The 24,763-nt window shown below is 42.1% G+C and overlaps 2 protein-coding genes and 1 long non-coding RNA gene across 6 annotated transcripts in view; 2 read left to right on the top strand and 1 right to left on the bottom strand.

Annotated features, from left to right (window-relative positions):
* Positions 1-15,701, top strand: part of LOC110958292 (proprotein convertase subtilisin/kexin type 4-like) — a 230,409-nt gene extending 214,708 nt beyond the window's left edge. For all 4 annotated transcript variants that reach the window (XM_051956576.1, XM_051956577.1, XM_051956574.1 and 1 more), the window contains 4 exons: positions 292-415; positions 5,886-6,055; positions 9,568-9,642; positions 10,181-15,701. In XM_051956576.1, coding sequence (XP_051812536.1) covers positions 292-415; positions 5,886-6,055; positions 9,568-9,642; positions 10,181-10,429 — 618 coding nt within the window. In that variant the 3' untranslated portion in view covers positions 10,430-15,701. The remainder of the gene's footprint in view (positions 1-291; positions 416-5,885; positions 6,056-9,567; positions 9,643-10,180) is intronic.
* LOC110958299 (uncharacterized) lies at positions 2,744-17,968 on the bottom strand. Its single transcript, XR_002596172.2, has 3 exons — positions 17,814-17,968; positions 10,299-10,400; positions 2,744-4,415 (listed from the first exon to the last, which is right to left on the bottom strand). It is a non-coding gene; the product is annotated as an uncharacterized LOC110958299 (long non-coding RNA).
* A 49-nt stretch (positions 17,969-18,017) lies between these two features.
* On the top strand, positions 18,018-21,864 carry pou3f2b (POU class 3 homeobox 2b). The gene is made up of 2 exons (XM_022204782.2): positions 18,018-19,900; positions 20,186-21,864. Exon 1 carries the CDS (start codon positions 18,132-18,134, stop codon positions 19,275-19,277), a length of 1,146 nt encoding a protein of 381 aa, XP_022060474.1. The 5' UTR covers positions 18,018-18,131; the 3' UTR covers positions 19,278-19,900; positions 20,186-21,864.
* The last annotated feature ends 2,899 nt before the right edge of the window (positions 21,865-24,763 follow it).

Here is a 24,763-nt window from a genome sequence, read left to right as displayed (position 1 = left end):
CTGCTGTGTTTGTTGACACATCGCTGTTACCTAAGAGTTTATTTAAAGTTTGAAAGAGCTCTTAAGGCGTCCTCAAGAAACAGCATTTTGTTCTGATGGAAAGGATGCAACAGGATAATTTAGTGAACAACTTGAAATAACACTAAATAACACTGTTCATCATTGAAATAGCATCTCATCAGCCATCTGTCATTCCTGTTTTATTTACTTATCTTTAATATTAGCTCATTCCTTTACCATAAATCTTTTTTGTTTGTAAAATTATGTCTTTGCTGCTGTATTTATCTCCAGGTGACTGACCACAAAGGCACAGTGAGGAGCTGTACGAGGCCAAGTGAAGAGGAGGCAGCAGGAGCGTTGCTCAGTGTTACACTCATCCTCTATGGCACCTACCACCCACACAGGTCCACACATGGTATGTGAACGTGTCAACTTGTCTCAGTACTTTGAACTCATGCAAACTGAGGTGAGCGTGGCGTCAGGGTTACCGTAGGGGAGTGATGTATGCACTGAGCGTACCTCAAAATACCAAGTGGCAAATTAATCGATGCACAAGTTAATTAAAGAGCAGACTAGAGAGAAATAAACAAACTAATTTAACGACAGAAATTCGAAGAGAAATTTAAAATATGCTATCCTTATTACTCCAACTTTTCCACAAGTGCTATGTGGAAACTTCCTCAAACTCGGCTCCTACCACCACCTGCCATCGCTGCCTCTACGGCTGAGCCACAGTAGGCAGAAAGAGACAGTGGACTGACCACAGGGACTGTGATGTGTAATTACAGTGTGACCCCTGGCTGCACCTCCTCAGTCCCACCTCCCTCCTCCACGTTGTGTGTCAGCTCCCCCGGTGCACACAAACGCTGCACACACACACACCTCGTTAGCCACACCGCCACAAAGCCGCAGCACCGTCCTCCCTGTCCCTGTCGGGGGTTTCGGGGTTGTTAGAATCACCGATGCATGCTGGGAGAGAGACGTTGAACCAGACTTTCCTGTTGATCTCTGTCAACAGGAGTTCCCAGCGGTCATGGAGGTCCTGGAACATCATGAACGTTTGATAGAAAGTCAGGGATTGGACCAGATGTGCTGTTAAAGTCAGGGAATTTTGGCTTTATTTTATATGTTTAGTTTTTCTTTGTATTGAATCATTTTTTTAGCCAAACTTGAGTGGAAATGACAGTGTAAGAGGGGATGGAGGAATGTTTTTAGGGCATGAAAGTACTCCTGCTCAGTGATGGAAACCTGTGATGGAAAAGTCATGGAATTTCACCTGAGGGCCACAGTGGGACCCCCCCCCCCCTCTCTCTCTCTCTCTGAGTGTGTCGATGTGTGTGTCTTGCTCTGTTGCTCTCTCGTCTCTTTCTGTCAAGATGCTGATCTCTCTGTTGAGAAATCAATGGCTTTCCCCCTCCTCCTCTCCCTCTCTCTCCATCCATCCATGTATCCCTCCCCATGCTCCTGGATCTAACCCAAGTTCAAGCTGTTAGTCAATCTGCTGTCCACACACACACACACACACACACACACACACACACACACACACACACACACACACACACACACAGCTCAGTCACAGGTTCTTACAGTGTTGGTATTCCTCAGTCTTATCCCCAGTGACATTATTCTGTAGCACTGTGCCTCACTGTGCTCCAAGCATCACCCACAGTCATGACTTTGTGATTATAATTTCCTTACAAGCTCCTATTATGCTGCATGCAGAATGCATTTGAATGCTGTTTGGAGATTATGATGTTTCTAATATGTATGTGAGAGAAATTATTTTAGTCTTCATAGGCTAAATATGAAGCCAAAGCCAGCAGGCTGTTAGCTTAGCTTAGCTTAGCTTAAAAAACTGAAAGCAAGGGCAGGCCACCTTTGTATGTATTAAAGCCCATAATGTGTTAATTATCTACCGTCAGAGGCGCTCATGCTTTGTCAGCTGCTTGCTCCTGTTTTCAGGCCTTATGATAAGTTAAGCTGGTTGTAGTTTCATAATCATCTTTCCAGCTCATCCGAAGCATTTTTGGATGGGGCTGAGGTCAGGACTCTGTGCAGGCCAGTTCTTCCACACCAACCTGGGAAACATGTCCTTATATACTCAGGTTTGGACACCACAGCATTACCATGTTTAAACAGGAAATATGAAAGCATTTAACTGCTATAAACGATTCTGTATGCTGGAACATTAAGAGCGTACAAACTATAACAAAACATCCATACCCAATTAAGAGTGTACAAGAACATATGCAATTGTCCAGTAGCCAGATCTTTTTCTGTTTTTTGGGGGGTCACATATTGGTAAATGTTGTTTCGGTCATTTATTGAAGAACTCTGCAGGTTCACTGATGTTACTGGGTCTGCTCATGTGTGCATTTTAGCATTTAGTCCGAATTTTTGTCTGTTTAACTCTGAAGCTTCCGTGAAGGCTGTTTTATTGTGGCTCGTAGATATCCAGTATTTAAATGATTTCTGTCTGATTCCAGTTCAGCTGTGTTTATATATAGACCACATTTAAACCCCAGTGGGAGTAGAAATTGCCAGGCAAATAATATACACAATTTTTTCTGACCCCTGTACCCCTTATTACCTCTTTACTTCATTGGAGTAGAAAAAGGAGCACTGTTAGAAGGTTAATTGGCACACAAAGCGTGAAGTGATGCAGTCTAAAACAACACTTCTGCACTCTGCACCATAAGCTACAGCCATCAAGATGTAAACAAAAATTCAATATCATAACTTTCATAAAAACAGGATTTATTGCAGGACTGCTGTCGTAGACTGCATTTATTTTGGCTAAGCACATAAACTGGCAGCTCAGTATATGCTGTCTTAATTGAGATTAAACTGATTTCTGGGCAAGATAAAATTACAAATATTTTTGCCATTCAGTGGATAATAATATCAGGAGCAAACAAATAAAATGTGGTTGCTATTGTAAGAGAAAGATTTTATGCTGGAATGGGATATAATGGCAACTGATTGATGATTCTGAGCTCTCTGATCTTCCTGCTTATCAAGAAGGTGCAAGATATTCCCAGATTCATTTAATTCCCTTTTCATTTGCAATTTAATTAGCAGACTTGGTCACAGACTATTTCGTAAAGCGAATAAGTTTGTACTTGCACACAGCGTTTAGCCTTGAATGTACCCGGCTGCATTTGCTGCACAAAATCAGATATTTATGATGTCATGTAATGTTTGGCAATGCAGTTATTCTTTAGAGATACAGTAAGTAAACAACTCACTAAAACGGCTCTTTGCTAACGTCCTCCATGTTGGTTTTATGCCATTTACCGTGCACAAAGCTCACAGTGAGGTTTACACTCATGATATGTAGGATGAAGCCACAGCTCCAGCCTGGTTGTCTTTGTGATCCAGCCTTGTCCGTGTGGGTGTTTTTCTGCCTCTGTAACTGTGTTTGCCCCAGTGTGTGTTTGTTTGGTGGCTGTGCAGCCAGTGAAGGTAAATTGCTGTGATTATGTGGCAGTAATTGAACAGGGATGGTGTGTTTAATTGAGTTGTTGTTTCCTGATGTTTCTCTGTAGTAGCAGGAGCCGCCGAGCTGACAGGTGCCTCGTCTCGCCTCGCCAAGATGAGAGTTTGAGGGGGGGTTTTCTATACCGTCGGCTTTGTTGTGTCTCTTTTAGCTGTGTTTCTGTGTGTTTTGACTTAATGCTGTATGTTTGGAGAGGGAATGTGTGGAAGTGTGTGTGTGATGTGAGTTTGACTGTTTCAAGCATAAGGAAGCAGGAGGATCATGAGATGGTTCTCTGAGCTCCTACAAGTTATATACTGAATGTTTATAAGGATTTATAATCTTAAATGTATGCGCATACAGGCCTACTTTCATGTATAGGTGTCCGTGTGTGAGTGTGTGCTTGTATCTTTCAGTGTGTATGTGTGTGTTATGGGTGATGTGTGCATGTAGCTCTATCTGATCTGCCTCCTGGGCTCCATGGCCCAAATCAAATGGTAGGAAACATCAATTTCACCATTCCGTTTCCTCCTCCTCCCCTTCCTCTCCTCCTCTCTCCTTGTATAATTTCTCCTCTCTTCTTCCCATCCTCCCCTCCAGCTCCTCTCCTCCTTCTCTCCTCCCCTCCTCGGTGTCTTTCTCTCTGCGGAGGTGTGATTACGTTCCTCCTCTGAGCACCAGTGATCTGAGGGTTCAGTGTGTGTGTGTGTGTGTGTGTGTGTGTGTGTGTGTGTGTGTGTGTGTGTGTGTGTGTGTGTGTGTGTGTGTGTGTGTGTGTGTGTTTGGTGACTGGTTGGTGATCTGAGCAGCCCGGCGCTGGGTATTGTGCAGCGCAATTCACGGACGACGTCTCCAGATGAATGCCTCCATTCACAATTACAGCCTCTCCATTAGCTGCAGCCCTCGCTGCCTTGTTGTTGTCTTTTCTTCTTCTCTGCAAAAAAAAAAAAAAAGCAATTAAAGCAGGACAAAAACAAGCTAGAAGAACACAAGCGGTGTACCTGGAAAAAGGAGGGAAAAAACAGCAGAAACAGCAAGGGAAGGGGTGAGGGAGTGTGTGTTTGAGGGGCAGTGATTCTTGAGTCGGGATTCACACTGCACACCACTGTTTTATTCTCAAGAAAAGCCTCCTGGATTCATTTGAACATTCATGCATGAATTCAATCTCCTTTAAGACACTCGTACCTCTGCTCAGTGTGGGATATATATTCTTCATTTCGGTGTTGTACTGTAAGTGTGCTCGCCTTGTAGCTCCACCCTTTAAAGGATCGCATTTCTTTTTCAAGCACAGAAAGTTGAGAAACACCCTATAAATTGGCATTTTGGTGCTGCTTTCCAAAAAAGAATTTAGAGATAAAACATAAGATTACTTTTGTGAAGCTTTTTTTTTTTTTTTTTTTACAGTCTCACACACTTTACACTTCGTACATGCAGAGAAGGAACAGTGGCATGTCCTGCTCCAAGTTATTTTTATAGAATGTTTCTCTGTGTAGTTGTTTCTTTTTGCTAAATACATTACTGTTCAAAAGTTTGGGGTCATCCAGATAATTCCATGTTTTCCAGTAAAACTCCCACTTTTATCCATGTGCTAACATAACTGAACAAGGGTTTTCTAATCATCAATGAGCCTTTCAACACCATTAGCTAACACAATGTAGCATTAGAACACAGGAGTGATGGTTGCTGGAAATGTTCCTCTGTACCCCTATGGAGATATTCCATTAAAAATCAGCTGTTTACAGCTACAATAGTCATTTACCACATTAACTATGTCTGCACTGGATTTATCATTCATTTAACGTTATCTTCAATGAAAAATCTGCTTTTCTTTCTAAAATAACAACATTTCTTAGTGACCTCAAACTGTTGAACGGTAGTGTATGTCTAGGAGAAAAATGCATAATCTAAGTTAAGATTTAGAATAATGTCAGTGAGATCAGCATTAAAACACGCTGCATCTTTCTATTGTAAGTCACTTGTGGAAATTTTGAAATTCACACAAAAAAGAAGAATTCTGCTCTAAACTGCCATTTATAGAATAAACTGCAGAGTAAATACATTGCACAGCTACTGCTGAAAAAATGAAAGTTATAGATCGGATCAAAAACAGGGTTTCAATTCAACTTTAGGTGATGTATAAAGTAGTAAAACATGGTTCATACTAACAGAACCAAAGATTTCAATGAAGTCAAAAACAAATAGTTTGTTTTTATTCTTTAATTTTATATTTTCATTCCTTTCCTTGACCCATGTGGTGCATTTAGAGCGCCACGGCCAGTTTTATCCTACATTCTAAATATTTGTTAGAAATGTATTTGACGTTTGGATAGACTCATCGCTGGTCAGGCATACCCTGCCTTACAGTGCTCTAACCGTACTTTCCTGCTTTTCTTTTTTGTTTCAGAGGGACCCCTGCAGAGCATTGTGTACATGGGTTCCCAGCACCCTGTTCCTCACAGAGTGTTGTACCAGAGGGACCGTTATCCCCCTCTGGACCTGATTCAGTGGATCTACCAAATGGAGAGAGACAGGAAAGTGAGAGCTGCTGATATCACCGTTCCAGCCAGACACAAGGTACAGTAGAGTACACGGAGCTGGAGCACACACATCTCACACTTCACACACACTGTGATTTACTATTCCAATAAATCACTTGCGCTGCCTAATTTCCTATGGATTTCAATTTCCCCCTGGACATATCTGCATTGATCAACTTCAGGTGTAAGGATGTGCCAGGCGTCGCTCACTGTGACACTGAAGAATGGCTCACAGGTCTCTGCCATACTGTACGTCTGTGTTTGTGTGTGTGTTTGTGTACGCGTGCGTGCGTGAGGATACAACAGTGGGATTTGTGCACATGCAGCATTTCTGTTCAGCGCTTTCGTCACTGTCGAGGATTTAGGATACAAATCCTTGAGTCTCAGTAATAACATCTGAAAATGTCAGAATCATACTGACAGAGATAGGGATCAGACGGTTGAATCGGGACTTGAGATATTGTCATTCTGATCATATCTGCTGTTACACCGAGTCTAGGCCTGATTATAAAAAACAATTAAATAGCATTCTGGCTTTTTCAACATTTGTAACTGCAGGAGCAAAAAAGGTGGGAGTATGACACCCCTTGGAAATAAGAGGACATTCTGTGGTCCACTTCATCATCTCTCAGCTCAGCGTTTGAACTGAAATAAATAGAATTCTCTTTCAGACTTTGCATTATCCTCTCACAATCACCGTAGTCTCCTGTCTCCGTCCTTTATGCTGCATTATCAGGCCAATTACAGCTCTGACAAAAGTGTGCCGCTGGTCGACAGGTAGCTGTTTGTGTGCATGTCGCTGCCCGACGTGTCCTTGCAGTGGTACACGGTCCCCGGGCCTGTAGATGAGTTTTGAGCCGGTGTTAGGAGGCAACGACGAGGTCTGACAACGTCTTTACCCCAAGTTCCTCCCCTAGAGGCAGATCTGAATGGATTGCAGAGGCAAGGAGGAGAAATAAATTGGAGAAAAGGATAAATCGATGCTTGGCGGAGAGGCAAACAGACCTTCCAACCCCCGGCCCAGACACACATATACACACACACACACACATGTACCACAGCATGGCTTTTTTTCCTTGGGCTGTATTGGATTGGTATGCAGAGCCGAGGAGAGAGACGCTCAGAAAAAGACTTGGCCTACAAATGATGTCCTTTGTTTGATCCATTAGGTTGGAGGGGGGGCTGGTTGGTGGGTGGATGGGGAGGGTCGTCCCACAGAGACGGTGGAAGGGCTGGGAAACAAACATCTCTGTCTGTGAGCCTCTCCCTCTCTCTTTCACCAACACTTTCTCATCTGAGGGAGGAGAGAGATCAGCTCCAGGAAAAGCTGGTTGTCATCTGTTTCTGTTGATGAGTTAGAGGGCAAAAAGGATATAGTGTAGGTGTGTGTGTGTGTGTGTGTGCGTGCATGTGCGTGTGCGTGTGTGTGTGTGTGTGTGTGCATTCCACTGCTTGAATATATGCTAAATTTACCAATGTGAAGCTTTTGATCTGAGGGATGTTTTTTTCTGGTTTATTACCACTTGTGGTTTATTTTTTTGTAGTTGTGGTCCTTCCCTGTGGCTAATAATAACACCCACTAAGCTCAGCAAGTTAAGCGCTGAAGACTGGGAACTCAGTGACACCACTAAAAACCAAGTAATCTAATGATCAGGCAGTTTTGTTTTGTTTTATCCTGTAAGTAAATAGAGAATATTATCCATTAATTCCGCACTATAATGTGCCTGTACAGTATAAGCCAAAAAAAAAACACTGATGCAACAAAGAGAATAATGACTTTTCATGAAGTTGTATTTTATTTTTAGCCACGCTAGCAGCATGGCTCTGGAAATGCTAATGTCAGTGTGGTTCAGGTCATTTCACTGCTTTGATCCAGACAGAAATATGTCAACAGCCAACAGATGGATTACAAGGAAATTTTGTACAGATAACCAAGTGACATTTGTGCAAATTTATGTTATATTTGAATAGAAAATTACCAAAGCCACCGAGACTTACAGTTGCTGATGAAGAAATATCTACAAAACTAATGACATTCCTGTCAAACTCACCTTCAAAAGTCTGGGGTCACTTAGAAATGTCCTTATTTTTTAAAGGAAAGCAGTTTTTTTTCAGTGAAGATCACATTAAAGAAATGATAAATCCAGTGTAGACATAGTTAATGTGCTAAATGACTATTGTAGCTGTAAACAGCTGATTTTTAATGGAATATCTCCATAGGGGTACAGAGGAACATTTCCAGCAACCATCACTCCTGTGTTCTAATGCTACATTGTGTTAGCTAATGGTGTTGAAAGGCTCATTGATGATTAGAAAACCCTTGTTCAGTTATGTTAGCACATGGATAAAAGTGGGAGTTTTCATGGAAAACATGAAATTGTTTGGATGACCCCAAACTTTTGAACGGTAGTGTATGTTTTGTGTTTCATTAGCAAAAGTTAGCATGCTAACATGCTAAAATTCAAGTTTCCATAAGTTTTCGTGAATCCTTCTTACTTGCTGCTTAAAACTGAACGAGTGGTTCTTGCATAAGACAGACTGCAGACATCATCAGACCCCCTTCACTCTCCAAATATATTTATAAGATGCCATCAAATCCAAACGTCACCCTCCCTCCAATTATTTATGCACCCATTTTGCTCCATCACTGCTCACCCTGCCTACACTCCAACACACTTTTTCCTCAGACATGCACTATTCTCAGCTCTTCACCAGCAGCAGCATACAACACCATTTATTTTAGCTTGGGAGTTCTCTTTTCACTCCATGTCTTTTTATAGTTTTGTCGTTCATACTGTACTCCCCGCTGTGCTTCTATTTTCATGAATGCTGTGAGAAATAATTGAAAGCGCAGTGTACGGTGCCGTCTGTTGCAGCGCTCCCACTTCCTCGTGCCTTGTAAATACTGTATCACTAAAACCCCCGCTGTAAGCTGCCGGCTCGGGATTCCTCACAACTCTGAGACGTCAACACTCACTGAAAAACTTGAGCCAAGATCAAATCGTAACTGGAGTCTGAATGTCGCTCCCATGGACAGAGACGGTTTTTGATTGATTTCAAATTCAGCTGTTTGTCCTTGTCTTTTTTCTTCAGAAAACAAAGTTGAATCAGATTTCTCTGAACAGCTCGTGTCCCATTTCCTCTGTGGGTTTTCTCAGTTTTTTTCACCCATGACTTCCATAAGGAGGGGGGAAAGGATGTCAAAGGAGTTACGACTCCTGCTGCAAATGTTGGTGGTGTGAAGTTCAGCAGATGGAGGACCTCAAGGAGTCCTAACAAGAGCAAAAAATGTACCACAACTGCTCTAAATAAAGTCATCACTCCTTAGAAATTAGATTAAATGGCCATTTCACAGATTTCACACATAAATGTGAGTTTTCAGAAAATATCAAATTATTCTTTTAGCGGGAAGGCAGGGTCTAGTGAAGAAGACACCGCATTGCCTCATGGGAAATGTAGGATCCAGTGTTTTGTAGCTTGCCCCACAGGAAGCTCTGTACACTTCTAGTACTACATGTTTGTCATTAATGCCTCTGCTCTATTAACCAGGTAAGGAAAACTTCTGGAAACATGATGGCTCAACTGAGCCTCAACAAGCCTCTGACATCCAGAGTTGCCTACAAGGTGAGTTCCATCACCGCCTGTTCAGCTGCACTGCTTCTCTCTGTGCATTTATTTTCTGTTGTAATGAATTTAGAGAGGGTTTTTGTCCTTTGTTTTTTATTTGGATGATTAAAAACAGGAGACATTGAAGAATGAATTTTGGAAGAGAAAAAAAATGTGATTTTGTGAATCAGATAAATGCTTTTCAGGCATGTGGCATTTAGCCCATTTGGCCTCCATAATGCTTTTTTATTGGATATATGGTTGTTTCTGCAGCCGAAACAAATATTTAATGGAATTAGCATCTATTTTGATAATCACTTAATAAATTAATTCATTAAGAAAAAGATTTTTTGTAATAATAAAAATACTAACCACACTCTTGTAGCAGCTTTTCAGCAATGAATTTTTAGCTTTTCTTCAGATTTATATGTGCGTTTTGGATTGATGTGTGGTAAAAATAAACTTTTGAAGGGAGCCATTATTTTCAGCCTGTTTAGTTCCTGTAGACTGTTTTCTGAGGACATACGCTCATAATAGTTATTAATACATTCAACAGTTACATCAGGCAGGTGTTGCACAGAAGTCGTCCCTGAGATCTAGACCTGCAGCTGAGATGGAGCTTCATGAAACCAAGACTGGTGGGAATGATGTGGACGGACGGAGCAGGTCCTTACCATCGCAGGTCGTCCAAGACGTCGCCATGGCGCAGGTGCAACAGTCAGCCTCCTCAGATGCAAAAGATGAAGGAACTGTGCTCAGACAGGCAGGGGAGGGAACTGAAGACACAAACATGAACCATGGTTAAATAAAGACTGTTATTTTCCACAGTGCAGCAAACCAATTGATCATGAATCAATTCCCCGTACTGTATTTCCACTGTGTAGCCTCAGTGTGAGCAGAGATTATTTATTGTGGATTCTTAACTTGGCTTTAAAGCTCCATCCCTCTCCCACCCACAGAAACACACACAAACACAAATCCTTCCCCAAAAAACAAACAGTTTCAGGAGCAGGTCTCAGTGCTCATCTCCCCCTCCTCGTTTGCCTTCGCAAGTTGCAAAGGTTAGTGAAAGATATGTTTGTCTTTTTCCACTTCAATGAAGGGTGAATTCAGCTCAGTGCAATAAGAAACGGATTACTCATTCATTAAAGGGGCTGCGTCACTCCTCATTGAGTTGGACAAATAACAAATTAATTCCTAGCCGCCTAATTTCTCTCTGTTCTCCACTGAATTTCCGATAACGTCGAATTACTGATCACAGCCATGTGAGCTCCCTCAACTTTTTATCAATTCATTAAAAATGTGCCACAGCGGAGATGCTACTGAGGAAATGCTCTCCCTTTTTTCTGCATGCTTCCTTTAGCAGCACAACGCTGTATACAAACAGAGAGCAAGTCGAGTGTTTCGCTGAAATTAGGAAATTAAAAAACACCAGGAACCGTTACGGGAAAAGTTGCTTTGTTGCCGTTTTGGAATCAGCCTGAAACTTTTTAGCAGATCATCCTAATATGAAGCAAAGATGTCAGTAATAGGAGCTCTTTTTGAGTCAAGTGCAGGTCTGTTGATAGCGGTGTTTTGTAAAGTAGCAGTAGTGTATTGACAGGGCAGTATTGATGTTTCAATTAGAGCAGCGTTACATAGTGCTGCAGCATGGTAACACGGTGCGTCTCCTGCCATCTGCTCTGCCTCCACGTCTGACGAACGAGGCACGTGGGGCTAATCGAGCCGCACATGAGCGATGGGACCGCGAGATCTATCACACGCACACACACTTATCCTATGCGCACGTCCTTATGCAGAAAAATGGGGGGAAGGACGATGGAGAGCTCCTCAGCCCTGCTGTTTAAACAGCCTTCAGAAAGCCTGTGATTCCTCCCCTTCTCCCTTCACATGTGCCACAGGAGCAGCCAGCAGGTTATTTTTCTGACAAGGAAACGGGCAAAAGCACCAGATGCACGAGTTAGAATTCTTCAAAAGCTCATCTGATGGAAAGACAAAAAAGGGAACTGCTTCTGCCAGGTTTTCTCGTGCTGGGACGGTCTGAAATAACAGTGTGCAGTATGCCTGGCGTTATTGCCTGCCAAACCACACGAATCAAAGACCTCATTGTGTGGATTACCTCGTTAATCTGTTGATGCCATTGAGTAGTATTGCAGGTGTTAATGTGCCAGTTTTTTTCCCTCTCTCTCTTCTCTTATTGGGGAGGTGTAGCGTTAGGTTTGTAATCTGCTTTAAATGCTTTCTGGGGAATGAGACGCACTGAAACCCAGCCAAGAGAGCTCTGCTATGATGAAGAGCTTTCTCTTAATACAGCACACAGAGAGGACTGACTGACTGAGGCTGCTGATGCCAACGGGGACGAGCTAGCGAGCTACACGCCCCACGCCACTTGTTGAAATATATGACTGCATGAATAATGAAAGAGGAAGAGGGAAGTGATATTGCTAAAGCAGTCCCACAATGACATCCATCACAGAAACGCCTCATTGCTCTTCTTCTTCTTCTGTTTCCTCCTGCAAAAACTCCAACTTGTGTCTCTTTGGTGGAGCTAACCAGAGCTGTGGCTGCCTGAGCTGATAGACTTTAGAGGTGAACTCTTAAACCAGAAAGAGAGAGATAAAGAGGCAGAAAGAGAGAAAGACAGAGGGAAAGGGACAGAAAGAGAGGTAATCCTTGCTTTTTTCTGCTCCCCGGGGTGGTCTCTTCATCCAGGGCCTCAAAGAGGGACAGAATACACCTCCCTGCTACAATGGAGGGGACCCACAGGGGCTGCTGCTATCTGTGTGTGTGTGTGTGTGTGTGTGTGTGTGTGTGTGTGTGTGTGTGTGTGTGTGTGTGTGTGTGTGTGTGTGTGTGTGTGTGTGTGTGTGTGTGTGTGTGTGTGTGTGTGTGTGTGTGTGTGGTGGGGGTGCAGCTTTAAGCAGGCCTTTGAGTGGCCTAATTGCATTGGAATACAGCAGTCTGAGAGCTGGCTCAGATCACGGCGGGCTGCTGGAGGGGTTAGCGCCCGCACCTCGACAGCCACACTCAGCAAAAGAGCCCCGGCACAAAGCACACAATTAATGCTCTCCCTCTCGTTAACTCTCTCCCCACTTTTTGTCCTCTCCTACTTTTCTCTCATTCTCCTCCTTCTCACCCCCATATCTTAGCCTCTCTCCTCTCTCCCCCTCTCTCGTTCCTCCCTCCCTCCCTCCCTCCCTGCAGACCGGCTCAGTATGTCGTCACTCACCCACTGTATTAATCCTCCCATACAGCCTGTCAATCTCTCTGTCTTTGATGCACACAACAATTACAGTAAGGATGAAAGGCGTGGGTCGGCTCCCGTTATGTAAGCCTTCGCAGGAATTATTGATATCTGAACAGCTAATCTGAAATAAAAACTCCTTATTACTTTGCAAGAAAACAATCCGTGCTGCTGCATATAGTCCAGAGTCTACAGTCCATCTTAAAGTCTCAGGATGTCTATTGTTTTGAAGGCCGTAATTAAAAATACACATTCATATACATCGGTTATATTTGTACATATGTATTCTTCTGATCTTTGAGTTTGTGTGGCTCTAATAAAAGCCAGACAAAAGGAAACAAATATGCATTTAGTCCAGATTGTTCCCTGAAGATGACGCTTTGGTTACACAATAATATTCCACCGGGGACTATTTGCATCTTAGTGGCACTAAACATTTGACCATTTTATCTTATGTAGAGACAGTTCTAGCTTCCAAACTCTTAACCTCTGAACAACTAGCGGATTATTTGAATGGATGATTGCTTGATTGATTGTTCATTTAGGTGATTAAAGCAATAACAACAATAAACATTGTCTCTTCGTAGCCTCCCAGGTATGAATATTTGCTCTTTTGTCTTCGTCTTTTTTTAGAAAAATTCAAAGATTCTCTGCAGAAATGTTCAGTTCATTGCTTTGAACAAAATGTGTTACGTTTTCCACTCAAAAAGTTCAGTTAAAGTTCCATCTACACTTTCTTCACCTCGTAAAAAAAGAAAAATCTGTCACTTTGCAACATTTTTTGCTTCAAAAGTTAACCTACTAGACACTAAAAGCTCTTTAGATCACTGAAAAGTCCATTCACTGGAAGGTTCAAGTTTTTACATCACACTTGTGTAAAACTGACTGCAGGACGGCAATGGGCTTCAGGATCAGTTGTGATGACACAAAATCTGCCTTTATCATAAAGTGGGGAACTGAGATTTAAGATGAGCGCTGAGAAGCTTTCCCTCTCCAGCAGAAAAATGTAAAAACACAACTCTCGTGCCAAATCCCACATATATATCATCGTGCAAGCCAAGAAACAGTAAACACCACACATCTTTAAGCAGAGCGGGACTGTACATGTAGATACAGTTAGAACATTCTGGTTAGCTGCAGCTCTACATAAAGTGGTGGTTTTGGTGTAATGTCCTTCTAAACATCATTCCAAATTACTGTCAGAAGGTTAAAGATGCCAGGTCAGTGTGTGTTCCCTCTGCAGCAGACAGCAGACAGTTCATTACATACGTTAACGTCATTATTCTGTCCTCCAGCTTGGACCCAACTGTCCTCGTCTTTAAATAGGACTCAGTGGACAGAGCAGTGGAACAATCAGTGATTTTAAAAACATATCATATTTAACCAGCCCCTCCTTTGATTTCCTTTATTACATGAGCCATGTCTTAATAAAATCTAATTATTTCCGCTCACAGGACGCTTTCTGGTGAGAAATTGGCAGAGGGATGTGAGCTGATGTATGGGGAGACAGTCGCCTAATTAGAGCGTTAGAAATTGAATCTTTACAGCACACGGGTCATATAATTATCCTACTGTTAATTTAACGCTTACATTCTCTACTGTTCATTTTTATTCCCTTAAATGTAGTTTGGCAGCGGCCCTCGCTGCTCAGCACCGGGTTTTAGTGTAGGAGAGGAGGCGGCGTGGCCCCTAACGCTGCCCCCTCTGAGTGATTGAATAACTGCGGACCCTGCAGTCCAAATAACAAGGCTCGCATCATTTATGCATTGTTAAGCCATGTAATTGAAACGAGCCATAGTTTGCATATTACACCATTAAAATAATGTGCTTTGCGTTTCTCCCAACACGACTATTTAAGCCTGTGTGGCGATGTGGTAATTCCTTGAATTACAGCCTAATTACCACAATGTTCTTTTGATTTGGCCGATTTCAATGTTACGCCACAATAATGTTCAATATTACCAGAATGAATTACTGAGCCGTGCCTGGAAACTTTTCCTGCTATGACTTGAATCCTGGCGGCTTCATGTGCTCTAAGTGCAGCTGGATTCACATCTATAAAGGATTATTAGTCTATGAAATGAGATCCATTAAAGGCCCAATCACTAACACTTAATTGAAGAGCTTGAATTATACATGAAATATGAGCATTTTGTGCGTTTCTGCCTCCATCATCATCGCCGGCTTTACGTTGCTGTGTACGAGTGATATTCACAGTTGTTGTTGTTGTTGTGTACTGTTTATCCATGCAGTAAAATGCTTGTCTTTAAGTGATAGCAGTTTCTCTCCTATATTTGAACATATTCTACATTTTGGCTTCACATTTGTGCCTTTAAAGGATAACTACAGCAAACTATGCATTAAATACACAATGTATAGCCTCACATTACTGTGAAGATGATTGCCTGTTTATTTTTGATTCTGTTTTTGCAGCTTCAAAGATTAAAAAATACTAATTTTGACCACTAAAGCAATATCGAAGCAAAAAGTAAAACTTGTGCCACAACTTAAAATCAGCACATGAATTGAAAATCCCAACCAGGTTAGAACAGACATTTTGCATTTAGCCCTTGCCCTTGGTTCCACGCCCCTGCGTTGTTCACAGACCTTACTCTATGCACATGACATGTGTCCTTGTGTGAACTTTTTGAATAAATTTACGTTGCCAAGAATGATTTGTGAGTGTGAATATTCACCGCGCAGACTTTTGTGTTTCACTGCACAGTTTGAATATTTTCGAGTGAAAATATTTCTTTGATAATTGCTTTTTATATTGCCTTTTAATTTTACTGCAGGTCCAAGTTATTAAATAAAATGTTTAATTACAGTTTCAGTCATTTGCATAGTTTGAAAGTTATAAATTGTGGATATTGAAGAACTGTCTGTGCTGATTTATAGGTTTAATTTGTGGCCACTGTGAATTGTTGTAGGCCATAGACTAACAAAAGGTGCTTTTTAAATTGCATACATAGAGTAGGAATTATTAATGCCTTCTAATATACAGATTAAGAAGCTGCTTCAGAAGTTAGAAGGTGGAAACATTCCTCTGCCAAAATAAATGTACAAGTTTTGTTTGTGATTTTTTTTTTTTTTTTTTTGCACAGTTTGCTTTATCTCGCTGGAGAGTGAGGAGCAGCTTTGAGAACAGACATAATCTCTTTCATCTTTTTCAGTTTTTCCAGCCCTTTCTCTCTCTCAGGGCCCTGCACTCTTTACTCCTCCCTCCTTTATCCCGGCGAAGGCTTTGTCCCCGCAGCAGAGAGCCTCTCTAAATAGAGGCCTTTAGATAGTCCAGGAACAGGGGGGAGCAGCAGCGACGCGACTGCTGTTGTTTCATTTACCTCTCCCTATGGCAACCAGCAGCAGTCGGCCAGGAATGTCCCCTCTCTGGACAAAGTCCTGGTCCCTGAAGCTGACACCGAGGGGAACGACAGCTGGGACGGGATGGAAAGCTGCCCTCCCTGCCCCTGGACTGGAGGCCTGAGTTTGGACTTAATCCTCCTCTTCACTTCTGTCTATCTTCACTTTAGTGGATGATGAGGAGCTGGAGAAGCTTTTCACACACTATTAACTCTGTAATCGTTCTCTATAAGACCTGAAAAAATAATTTCTAAATCTCTTCTGGTGATGTAAAGAATCCTGGAAGCCCCTCAGTACTGTTGCACCACGCTCTAATGGTCTCACATATAGATCCTTTACAGTGCTGTAAACAACCATTTAGAGGTGATGAAATCCCTCCAACTGCATTTATCAAAGCAGCATTTGGAGAGAGACTAAAATTATAAAAATGCAATAAATTCTTCAAAGTAATTCAGACTATATCATCTTCAATCCGGGGACCCTCCTTTTTTTCTGTGTGGAGCCACTCCCACCACACAGAACTTGTAAAATTCACTTTACAGCCTGGTTGGACACAAAAGTTGATCTGTTTACTTTATAGGCTGTTAAAAGTTTTAAACAACTGACCGACATCTACATTTACAAGTCTGCAGCTGAGGAAGAATACACTAGTCTACATTTTTACAAGCATTAATCACAGAAAGTGCACAAGACTCTGTCATTATAGATGTGATCAGCAGTGACTCACGTACACATTAAGAGCAGAAGAAATGGCTTTAAAGTGATGCCAGCAGCCAGTGTAGGTGTTCACGTTTACAATATGAGAGAAAAAACATGAAGCTTTTACCTGGATGCTCTAAACGCGTCAGATTGCAATTTTAAAATTTATTCCAATGTAGTAATTGTGTTACAAGATTTTTTTTAAATAAAATTGATTTGATGGAAAAATGCCTGAACTTTTTCTTTTACCAGATATTTCAATTTAGAAATCAAACTTGTCTTATTATAGCTTTATTCCTCACTTGAATTAGATTTCAAGTGCATGCCAGGACTAAATTAGTGTGAGAACTTCAGTGCTTTATATATATATATATATATATATATATATATATATATATATATATATATATATATGTGATTTTTCAATGAGAAACTATACTTACATCAATATATTTCTCTAAATATACAAATATCCAAACAACATTACACAGACCGTACAGATGTATTAATAGACATGCAGCTACTGTCTTAGCAGAAATGTTGCAGCATAAACTTTTTTTTTTAAATATCCAACCTCTAATATGACGCATGTGCAGTATATTTGAATATCCCTCTATGTGGTTTGTAATCCAGTTCTAAAAGTTTGCTTTTCTGTCGCACGCACGTTTCCAGTGACAACATTTAATTGCATTAATGTGAAAACAACTGCAGCCAACAATAACAACAACATCTAAAGTCTAATAACTAAACAAACGACTTTTTATCTGCACCAAGAGCGCGTTTACATGCTCCCCATCAGAGGAGATCCTGGTCTCCTGGAACTAGACTACCTTCAGTCTGAGTCTGGATAGAACATGATTATCAAAGTAAATCAACTGCATCTTACAGCTGCACTGCTCATCCCGGTGCTCCGTCTCTCCATGCTGCACTCCGGCTCTCCGCTTCCACGGGAGCCTCAACTTGCACCTCTCCAACAAAGAGAGTAGTGTTAGTTGAGACTTGCGCGCAGCCAATCGGCGCGCCGTTGCCCTTGGTAACCACGTCCATCATCCTCCGACGTCCAATGAGCGGCGGGGGCGGGGCGGAGTCCAGGTGCGCCTCGGCGTACTCTTGGCAGAGCGCCTGGGAGCCGCCTGTGGGCAGGAGAGGATCTGTCAAATGCGAGGTTCCTTTAATAAGAGCGACCAGTCCGGCTCCGAGAGTCATGGCGACCGCAGCGTCTAACCACTACAACATCCTCACCTCCAGCGCATCCATCGTGCACTCGGAGCCCGGCAGCATGCAGCAAGCCACGGCGTACCGGGACGCGCAGAGCCTGTTGCAGAGCGACTACCCGCTGCAGAGCAACAGCCACACGCTCAGCCACGCACACCAGTGGATCACGGCGCTGTCCCACGGAGAGGGAGCCCCGTGGTCCACCAGCCCGCTCGGCACGGAGCAGGACATCAAACCCGCGGTGCAGGGCGCCCGGGACGAGATGCACAATTCCAGCAGCAACCTGCAGCACCAGTCACGGCCGCCGCACCTGGTGCACCAGACGCACGGGAACCACCACGACGGCCGGGCGTGGAGAACCACCACGGCGGCGCACATACCGAGCATGGCGACGACGAACGGCCAAAGCCTTATTTACTCCCAGCCGGGCTTCAGCGTCAACGGGCTGATCCCGGGCAGCGGGCAGGGGATGCACCACCACAACCTGAGGGACAGTCATGACGACCACCACAGCCCGCATCTCAGCGACCACGGCCACCCTCCGTCCCAGCATCAGCACCAGCACCGGCCGCAGAGCCACCACGACCACTCGGACGAGGATACGCCGACCTCGGACGACCTGGAGCAGTTCGCCAAACAGTTCAAACAGCGGAGGATCAAGCTGGGCTTCACGCAGGCGGACGTGGGACTCGCCCTGGGGACCCTGTACGGAAATGTGTTTTCCCAAACCACCATATGCAGGTTTGAGGCCCTGCAGCTCAGCTTCAAAAACATGTGCAAGCTGAAGCCTCTGTTGAACAAGTGGCTGGAGGAGGCGGACTCCACCTCGGGCAGCCCGACCAGCCTGGACAAAATAGCGGCGCAGGGGAGGAAAAGAAAAAAACGGACTTCAATCGAGGTAAGCGTAAAAGGAGCTTTGGAGAGCCATTTTTTGAAGTGCCCTAAACCGGCAGCGTCGGAAATAATCAGCCTGGCGGACAGTCTGCACCTGGAGAAAGAAGTGGTGAGGGTTTGGTTTTGTAACAGGAGACAGAAGGAGAAACGCATGACCCCTCCCGGAGGAGCGCTGCCGGGGAGCGAGGATGTGTACGGGGACACGCCGCCGCACCACGGGGTCCAGACCCCGGTCCAATGAACTCTGCTGGAACGCTCCTCCAGGACTTGTTTATCCTTTTTATTTATCCCCCAAGGTTATATATAAATCACTGGACTATGAAGCGATATAGTGGGTGTTTTATGTATAATAGATTGCAGTGAGTACTTACACAATATCTGCAGTGAATATCTGAGAAACGGAAAAAAAGTGAGGGGAGGACAGGACATTTTTCCCTGAGCTAAAGGAACATAAGCCTGTGTTGTGTTCTCCGAGGATACATGCCCAGCACTGTGACTCCAGTCGACGCAGTTTCAAGGTGTAGCCCCTATTGTGTATTGAAATTATACTTGACGACAAAAAGGAGGGAGGGGAAGGAGTGGTTTTTAGACGAAAAGCATAGATGAATGGTTTCCATTCGACACTTTTTATATTAAATCCAACGTTTTTTTCTTTATTTTTTCCTTTTTTTTGTTTTTATTTTTTGCTGTGCGTAAAATGGAAAGCAAAGGCGTTTTAGTTTTGTAGCTCCCAAATTGTGCGTCCAGCAGTGAAGGGTGCGTGGGTGGTGCCGTGGAGGGGGTCAAAGGAGTTGCGTTAATGGAGTAAACCGGAGGCCGGTGGAGGCTGCAGCCCCCCGTCAGCCCGGTGGAGTCCAGCTGAGGGTGAGCATCCATCTGTCAGCATTCACACACCGCTGGGAGGCTGCAGGCCATCCAGCTCCCTTATTTATCCTGTGAGGACTGAGGTCAGGGTTTACTTATTATTAGTAGTGGTATTATTAATACGTGCAGCTCATTGGCTCCAATAATTGCTCTGAATGCAGCATTGTGGCAAATAATTAAAAAAAGAATAGTGTGACCTCTATCACGAGCCAACCAGCAGTATAAACAACAAGTCCAGTATTTTTCCACACAATGAGCGTTAAATAATATTATTTCCCCCCTCAGAGCGTCTCCCAGCTCCAGGAAGGGACTCCGTGGCGATTGATTGGATTATATGGCACTTTTCCACCACAGGATGGGCTCTAGATACACAGATCTCTACAGAAAAAAATATGATGGCAGCAACTCTCACAGAACATTTGGATCCACTTTTGTAAATATTGTATAACTTTAAAAGTCATGGCTTCGTTCATTCTCTTTTCTTTCTTCTAATTTTCTTTCTTCACTGGGGCACTTTTTTGGATTGATGTTTTCAAAAACAAGCAGGTTGAGAAGCCAGTTTCCACCCATAGCTACTACCTACTGCCTTGTATTTGTGTGCTGTTCAACGTCCTTTATTTTGTTGCCGAAATTATGTTCATTTATAATTTAGTTGCTTTGTGTTGCGCGTTTTTATTTTGAGTCTCAATTATTATTTTTTAATCGAAGTGAAAGTTTAATTTGTCTAATTTGTCTATGGAGTTTGGTTTCTGTCGTTTGGCGTCGGCTCTTAAATTACAATTGATCGTGTTTCCAATCAGAATTGAGAGCTTTAAAGACTGAATTCAAATTAATCGATGGAGAAAAAAAGGTAGAAAATCGTCCACAAATTAATTAGAGCTGAGTGGATGAAAATGAATGCATCCTCGTGATTAATGTTTGAAAAGAAAAGTAATAATAATAATAATAATAATAATAATACGGCCTTTTACATTTCCTCCCAAAAACACATTTTAGTTGCATCCAAAAAACTGCAGCATATGATCAAAATGATTTTTATTGTTATTATTAATATTATTGCTATTATTCACAAGGTGTTGTTTTATTTGTGAGCTCGTTGCCATGCTTTTAATTTCAGCCATTTTGTTATTGAGTTTTTGTTTTGTTTTGTTTTTTTGCTTTATTATGGGGAGGGGGATTAGACATTTGATTTTCTTTTTTTAGTTTGTTAATGAGATTATAATTTATTCTGCGATGGATTTTTATAGATGACACAAAAAGGGCGAGATATATATGAAATGATACTGAAGAAGGTTTTGTAATGGGAAGGGAAGGGGGAAGACAGATTTTTTTTTTACTTTGCAGCGGGATTGTTACAGCCTGGAACCGTCACAGCTAAATGTACATACATCTTTTTTTTCTCCTCCGTACAGTAGCTTGCTTTTTATTTTATGCAAAAACACAAAACCAGGGATTTTTTCCTCTCCTCTCATGTGGAAACAGCTTTTATTATTATTATTATTGTTCTGTTATTATTAATATGATGTCCCCCTTACACACATTTTCTGTTCTCCTGCTGGAAAACAACGAGCAGAAACCATCGTGGCATTGAAATGTTTCCTCGGTAGCTTTAAGGAATCGATCCAAGTCATAATTCACTGGAAATTCAAGTTGTGGGGATGTAGACCTGTAGCAATCCACCGCTGTTCGTTTCTCCTTGTTTTGTTTTAATTGCTTGTCAAACCAGTTTTATTCTTTATTTTTTCCTTTAATTTATTTTTCGTTTGTTTGTTTTTATTTGTGGGGGTAAAAGAGGGGTGGGTTGGGGTGTTCTAGGCTCTGACATATTCACTGGATGAACTTGGGGGTAGATTTAACGTAGAGGTGATAAATGCCTGCAGGTGTTTGCATCACTTTACACATGAACAACGGACTTGCACATTTTTAAATAATGGGGTTGATATTAAACAGCTTTTTTCCAAACATCCAGGCTAAATGTTTTTATTTTGATTTTATATATACATAATTCTGCATATCAGAAATGCTTCCTGCAGTGAGTTCACTATCTGCTTGACAGCTGGGGTGTTAAAAAAAATCTGCTTCTTGCTTTGAGCCCATTCGTTTGAGTGGAATTAATGGCAGAGAGAAAATCAGGGTTGATGAATGGAAGATTGTGAGCCGATGATGTGTTGTTTTCTGCCCCAGGGCTGCTTTAAATGAACTGCCTTTGACTGAGGGGGAAAAGGAAAAAAATACAGCTCCTATCTAGGGTTAAATTAGTAAAGGGGAGGGTGGTGGGGTCCCAGGACCAAAAAGTGTCCCTTTATGAGGATTGGAACGGGTCTAGAAGTGTCACATTAAAGGTTTCACTGTGTTCTGGTGGAGTCCAGGACTCATCTACAGATCAGTACAAATGGGATTTCAAACAAAGACTTGCTTGTTTTCACCATCTTCTACAAAAATTCCCACCATCTTTAGTATTATTAATATTATTATCATCAACTGATTTCAAAAGGCAAAAAATTGCACCATTTTTCACATTTCTTGACACCTTTAAAGATAAAGTGAAAAGAAACGACCTGGATTTTTAAAGCATCATTATGTGTTTTAAATTACTTTAAATTTACAGGCTTTAAATTTGCCCCTTAAACGTCCGTGTTTTTACAAAAAAATCCGGAGAAAAAAGAATCCTCTGCGGTTTTTCTTGGCAGTGATGCAGCCAGTGGTGACCCTGATGGTGTTTTCTTACTCCTCCACTGAGTCACTTCTCTCATAGTCCCAAAGGAGTCTGTGGTGTGATGTTTGTATGAGCATCTATCTAAAAAAATAATAAATAAATCTTGCCTTGACCTCACAGCCAAAACGCAAAATTGTCGTTTCACGTATTGCTAAAAAAAACACACACAAAAAACAAACACAATGTCAGAAAACACGTTGAGTTGTGTGTTTGTCATGATGATATTAATCCGATTCTCAGCTGATCTGATGTTTGCAGACTGACTGAGGTTTTCCTCTCCTCAGCATTACTGGGAGGATCAATGGGGAATCAATATCTGATCTGACCGATGAACCTGATCAGAACAACAATAATCAGCAGAAATAATAACAAACAGGACGCTTTTTTCTCGCATCTGCAGATCCTAAGGTGGTTTTTATGTTTATATAATGATATTAAATGTGGCGTTTTTCTGCACTGTAATTTCCATTTAAGCACACAGATGCCTCCTAAAGTCTGAGGGTTCTTCTTCCAGAGTGATTTTTTTTTTTTTAAATCAGAGCCAGTATGTTGCAGTGTTACAGTGAGCAGTATGAGTGGCGCGTCAGGATCGTTTAGTTGTTTTGGTGCTGATGCAGGAAGAAACATAGCGATGTTCCTCTCTGATTCATCACCATCACCACCACCACCATCATCATCATCAGCCGCCGTTTGACCTGCCATGTGGATGACACCCGGACACACAGAAATCTCCTCCTGATCTCTGAAGTAGACTTTTATGGAGCCCAGTATTTAAAAAAAGAAAAGCAGTGCGCCCTTGTGCCCTTCATCCGCTCTCTAGCAGATACAATTAATAGCGCGTCGCGTTAATTACACCTTCCTTTTTATTTAGGTGACTTGAAATTTCCCATTAGGCTCCCAAGGAAGGAAAATAAAGCGGCTGAGCTGTGGAGAGACACAGGCAGAAACTGGAGGGTGATAGTCGGTGCTGTAGCGCCATCTAGCGACAGCAGCGTGACCCAGAGGGTGAGTCCAAGCTGTCCGTTCATTCTGTTGTTGTGGAGTCAGACAGGAGGTCAGGAAAGAGGATGGATTCAAATCTGTCAGCGTCGGACTGCAGAAATATGAAATGTGGGGCTTTTTAAAGGGGAGCTGAAACATTCAGAGGAGGAAGACGGTGGAGGTTTACAACAGTTAGTTAGCATCTGCATCACACAGATTACAATATTACTACCTACGACCCCATTAGTCACTTCTTTTGGGGCTTGTGTTGGGATATTAAAGGGCTTTTTCACAGGAAAATGTCATGTTGTCATTTCTTTTACTTAACGTCATCAATTAAAACAATTTCCTTAAGGAGGAAACAGTCATTGTGATGATTAGTTTAACTCATTAATGGTCCCACTAAATTTACAGTTTTGCATTTCTTTAAATGTTCCTCCAAAAAGATAAAACTTGAAAATAATGTGCACCAATTTAGCCCCTTTTAAATTGAAAAAAGGCAGACATGTCTTTTTAAGGTCAAGAAAAAAAATGTAAAATATTTTTACATATATTGAAAATTTTAAAACATGTATGAAAATGTTTAATTTTTTTATTTTATTTTTTTTTAAGTCAGAGTCTAGGCTTAAAAGTCAACTCTTAATGTGAAACAAGGAGTGAGCAGATCGATGTCTGTCAAAACGGACTTTCTTGGGTCAATATTCAAAATGGATTCACCTAATGAGGACTGAGAGCTTTTAAAAAGTGTTATAAAATCATAGTAATATAATAATTTCCACATTGTGCAATGAACCTGTCCATTGTTAGAGGGCATCCATGGCTGTGTAGCATCTTTATCATGAATACGCATGTCAGATGATCAGAACGCCACCTTGGTTTTATAAATATTCTGCACAGACTCTCCTTTCAAAGTAAACCGGATGAAAATATATATTATTACTAATAAAAACCACCACAGGCAGACCAAGAGTGCTGGTGTTGATTCCCTCCAATGATGCCAGCATCAGCTCTGAAAACCACAGTGCACCCTGGGAATCATTGTGTCCACAGCTTGAAAAGGAAAAAAATAAATCTCTACAAGTTACCACAAATTAAATCAGATCAGAATTAAACCTGAGGATTCAAGTCTTTGGTCAGATTTATTGCGTTGATCATTGAAAACATTT

The sequence above is a fragment of the Acanthochromis polyacanthus genome, chromosome 12, assembly GCF_021347895.1.
Source record: "Acanthochromis polyacanthus isolate Apoly-LR-REF ecotype Palm Island chromosome 12, KAUST_Apoly_ChrSc, whole genome shotgun sequence".
Lineage (NCBI taxonomy): Eukaryota > Metazoa > Chordata > Actinopteri > Pomacentridae > Acanthochromis > Acanthochromis polyacanthus.
Note: the sequence above shows the minus strand (reverse complement) of the source record. Positions and strands in the feature narration are given on the sequence as shown.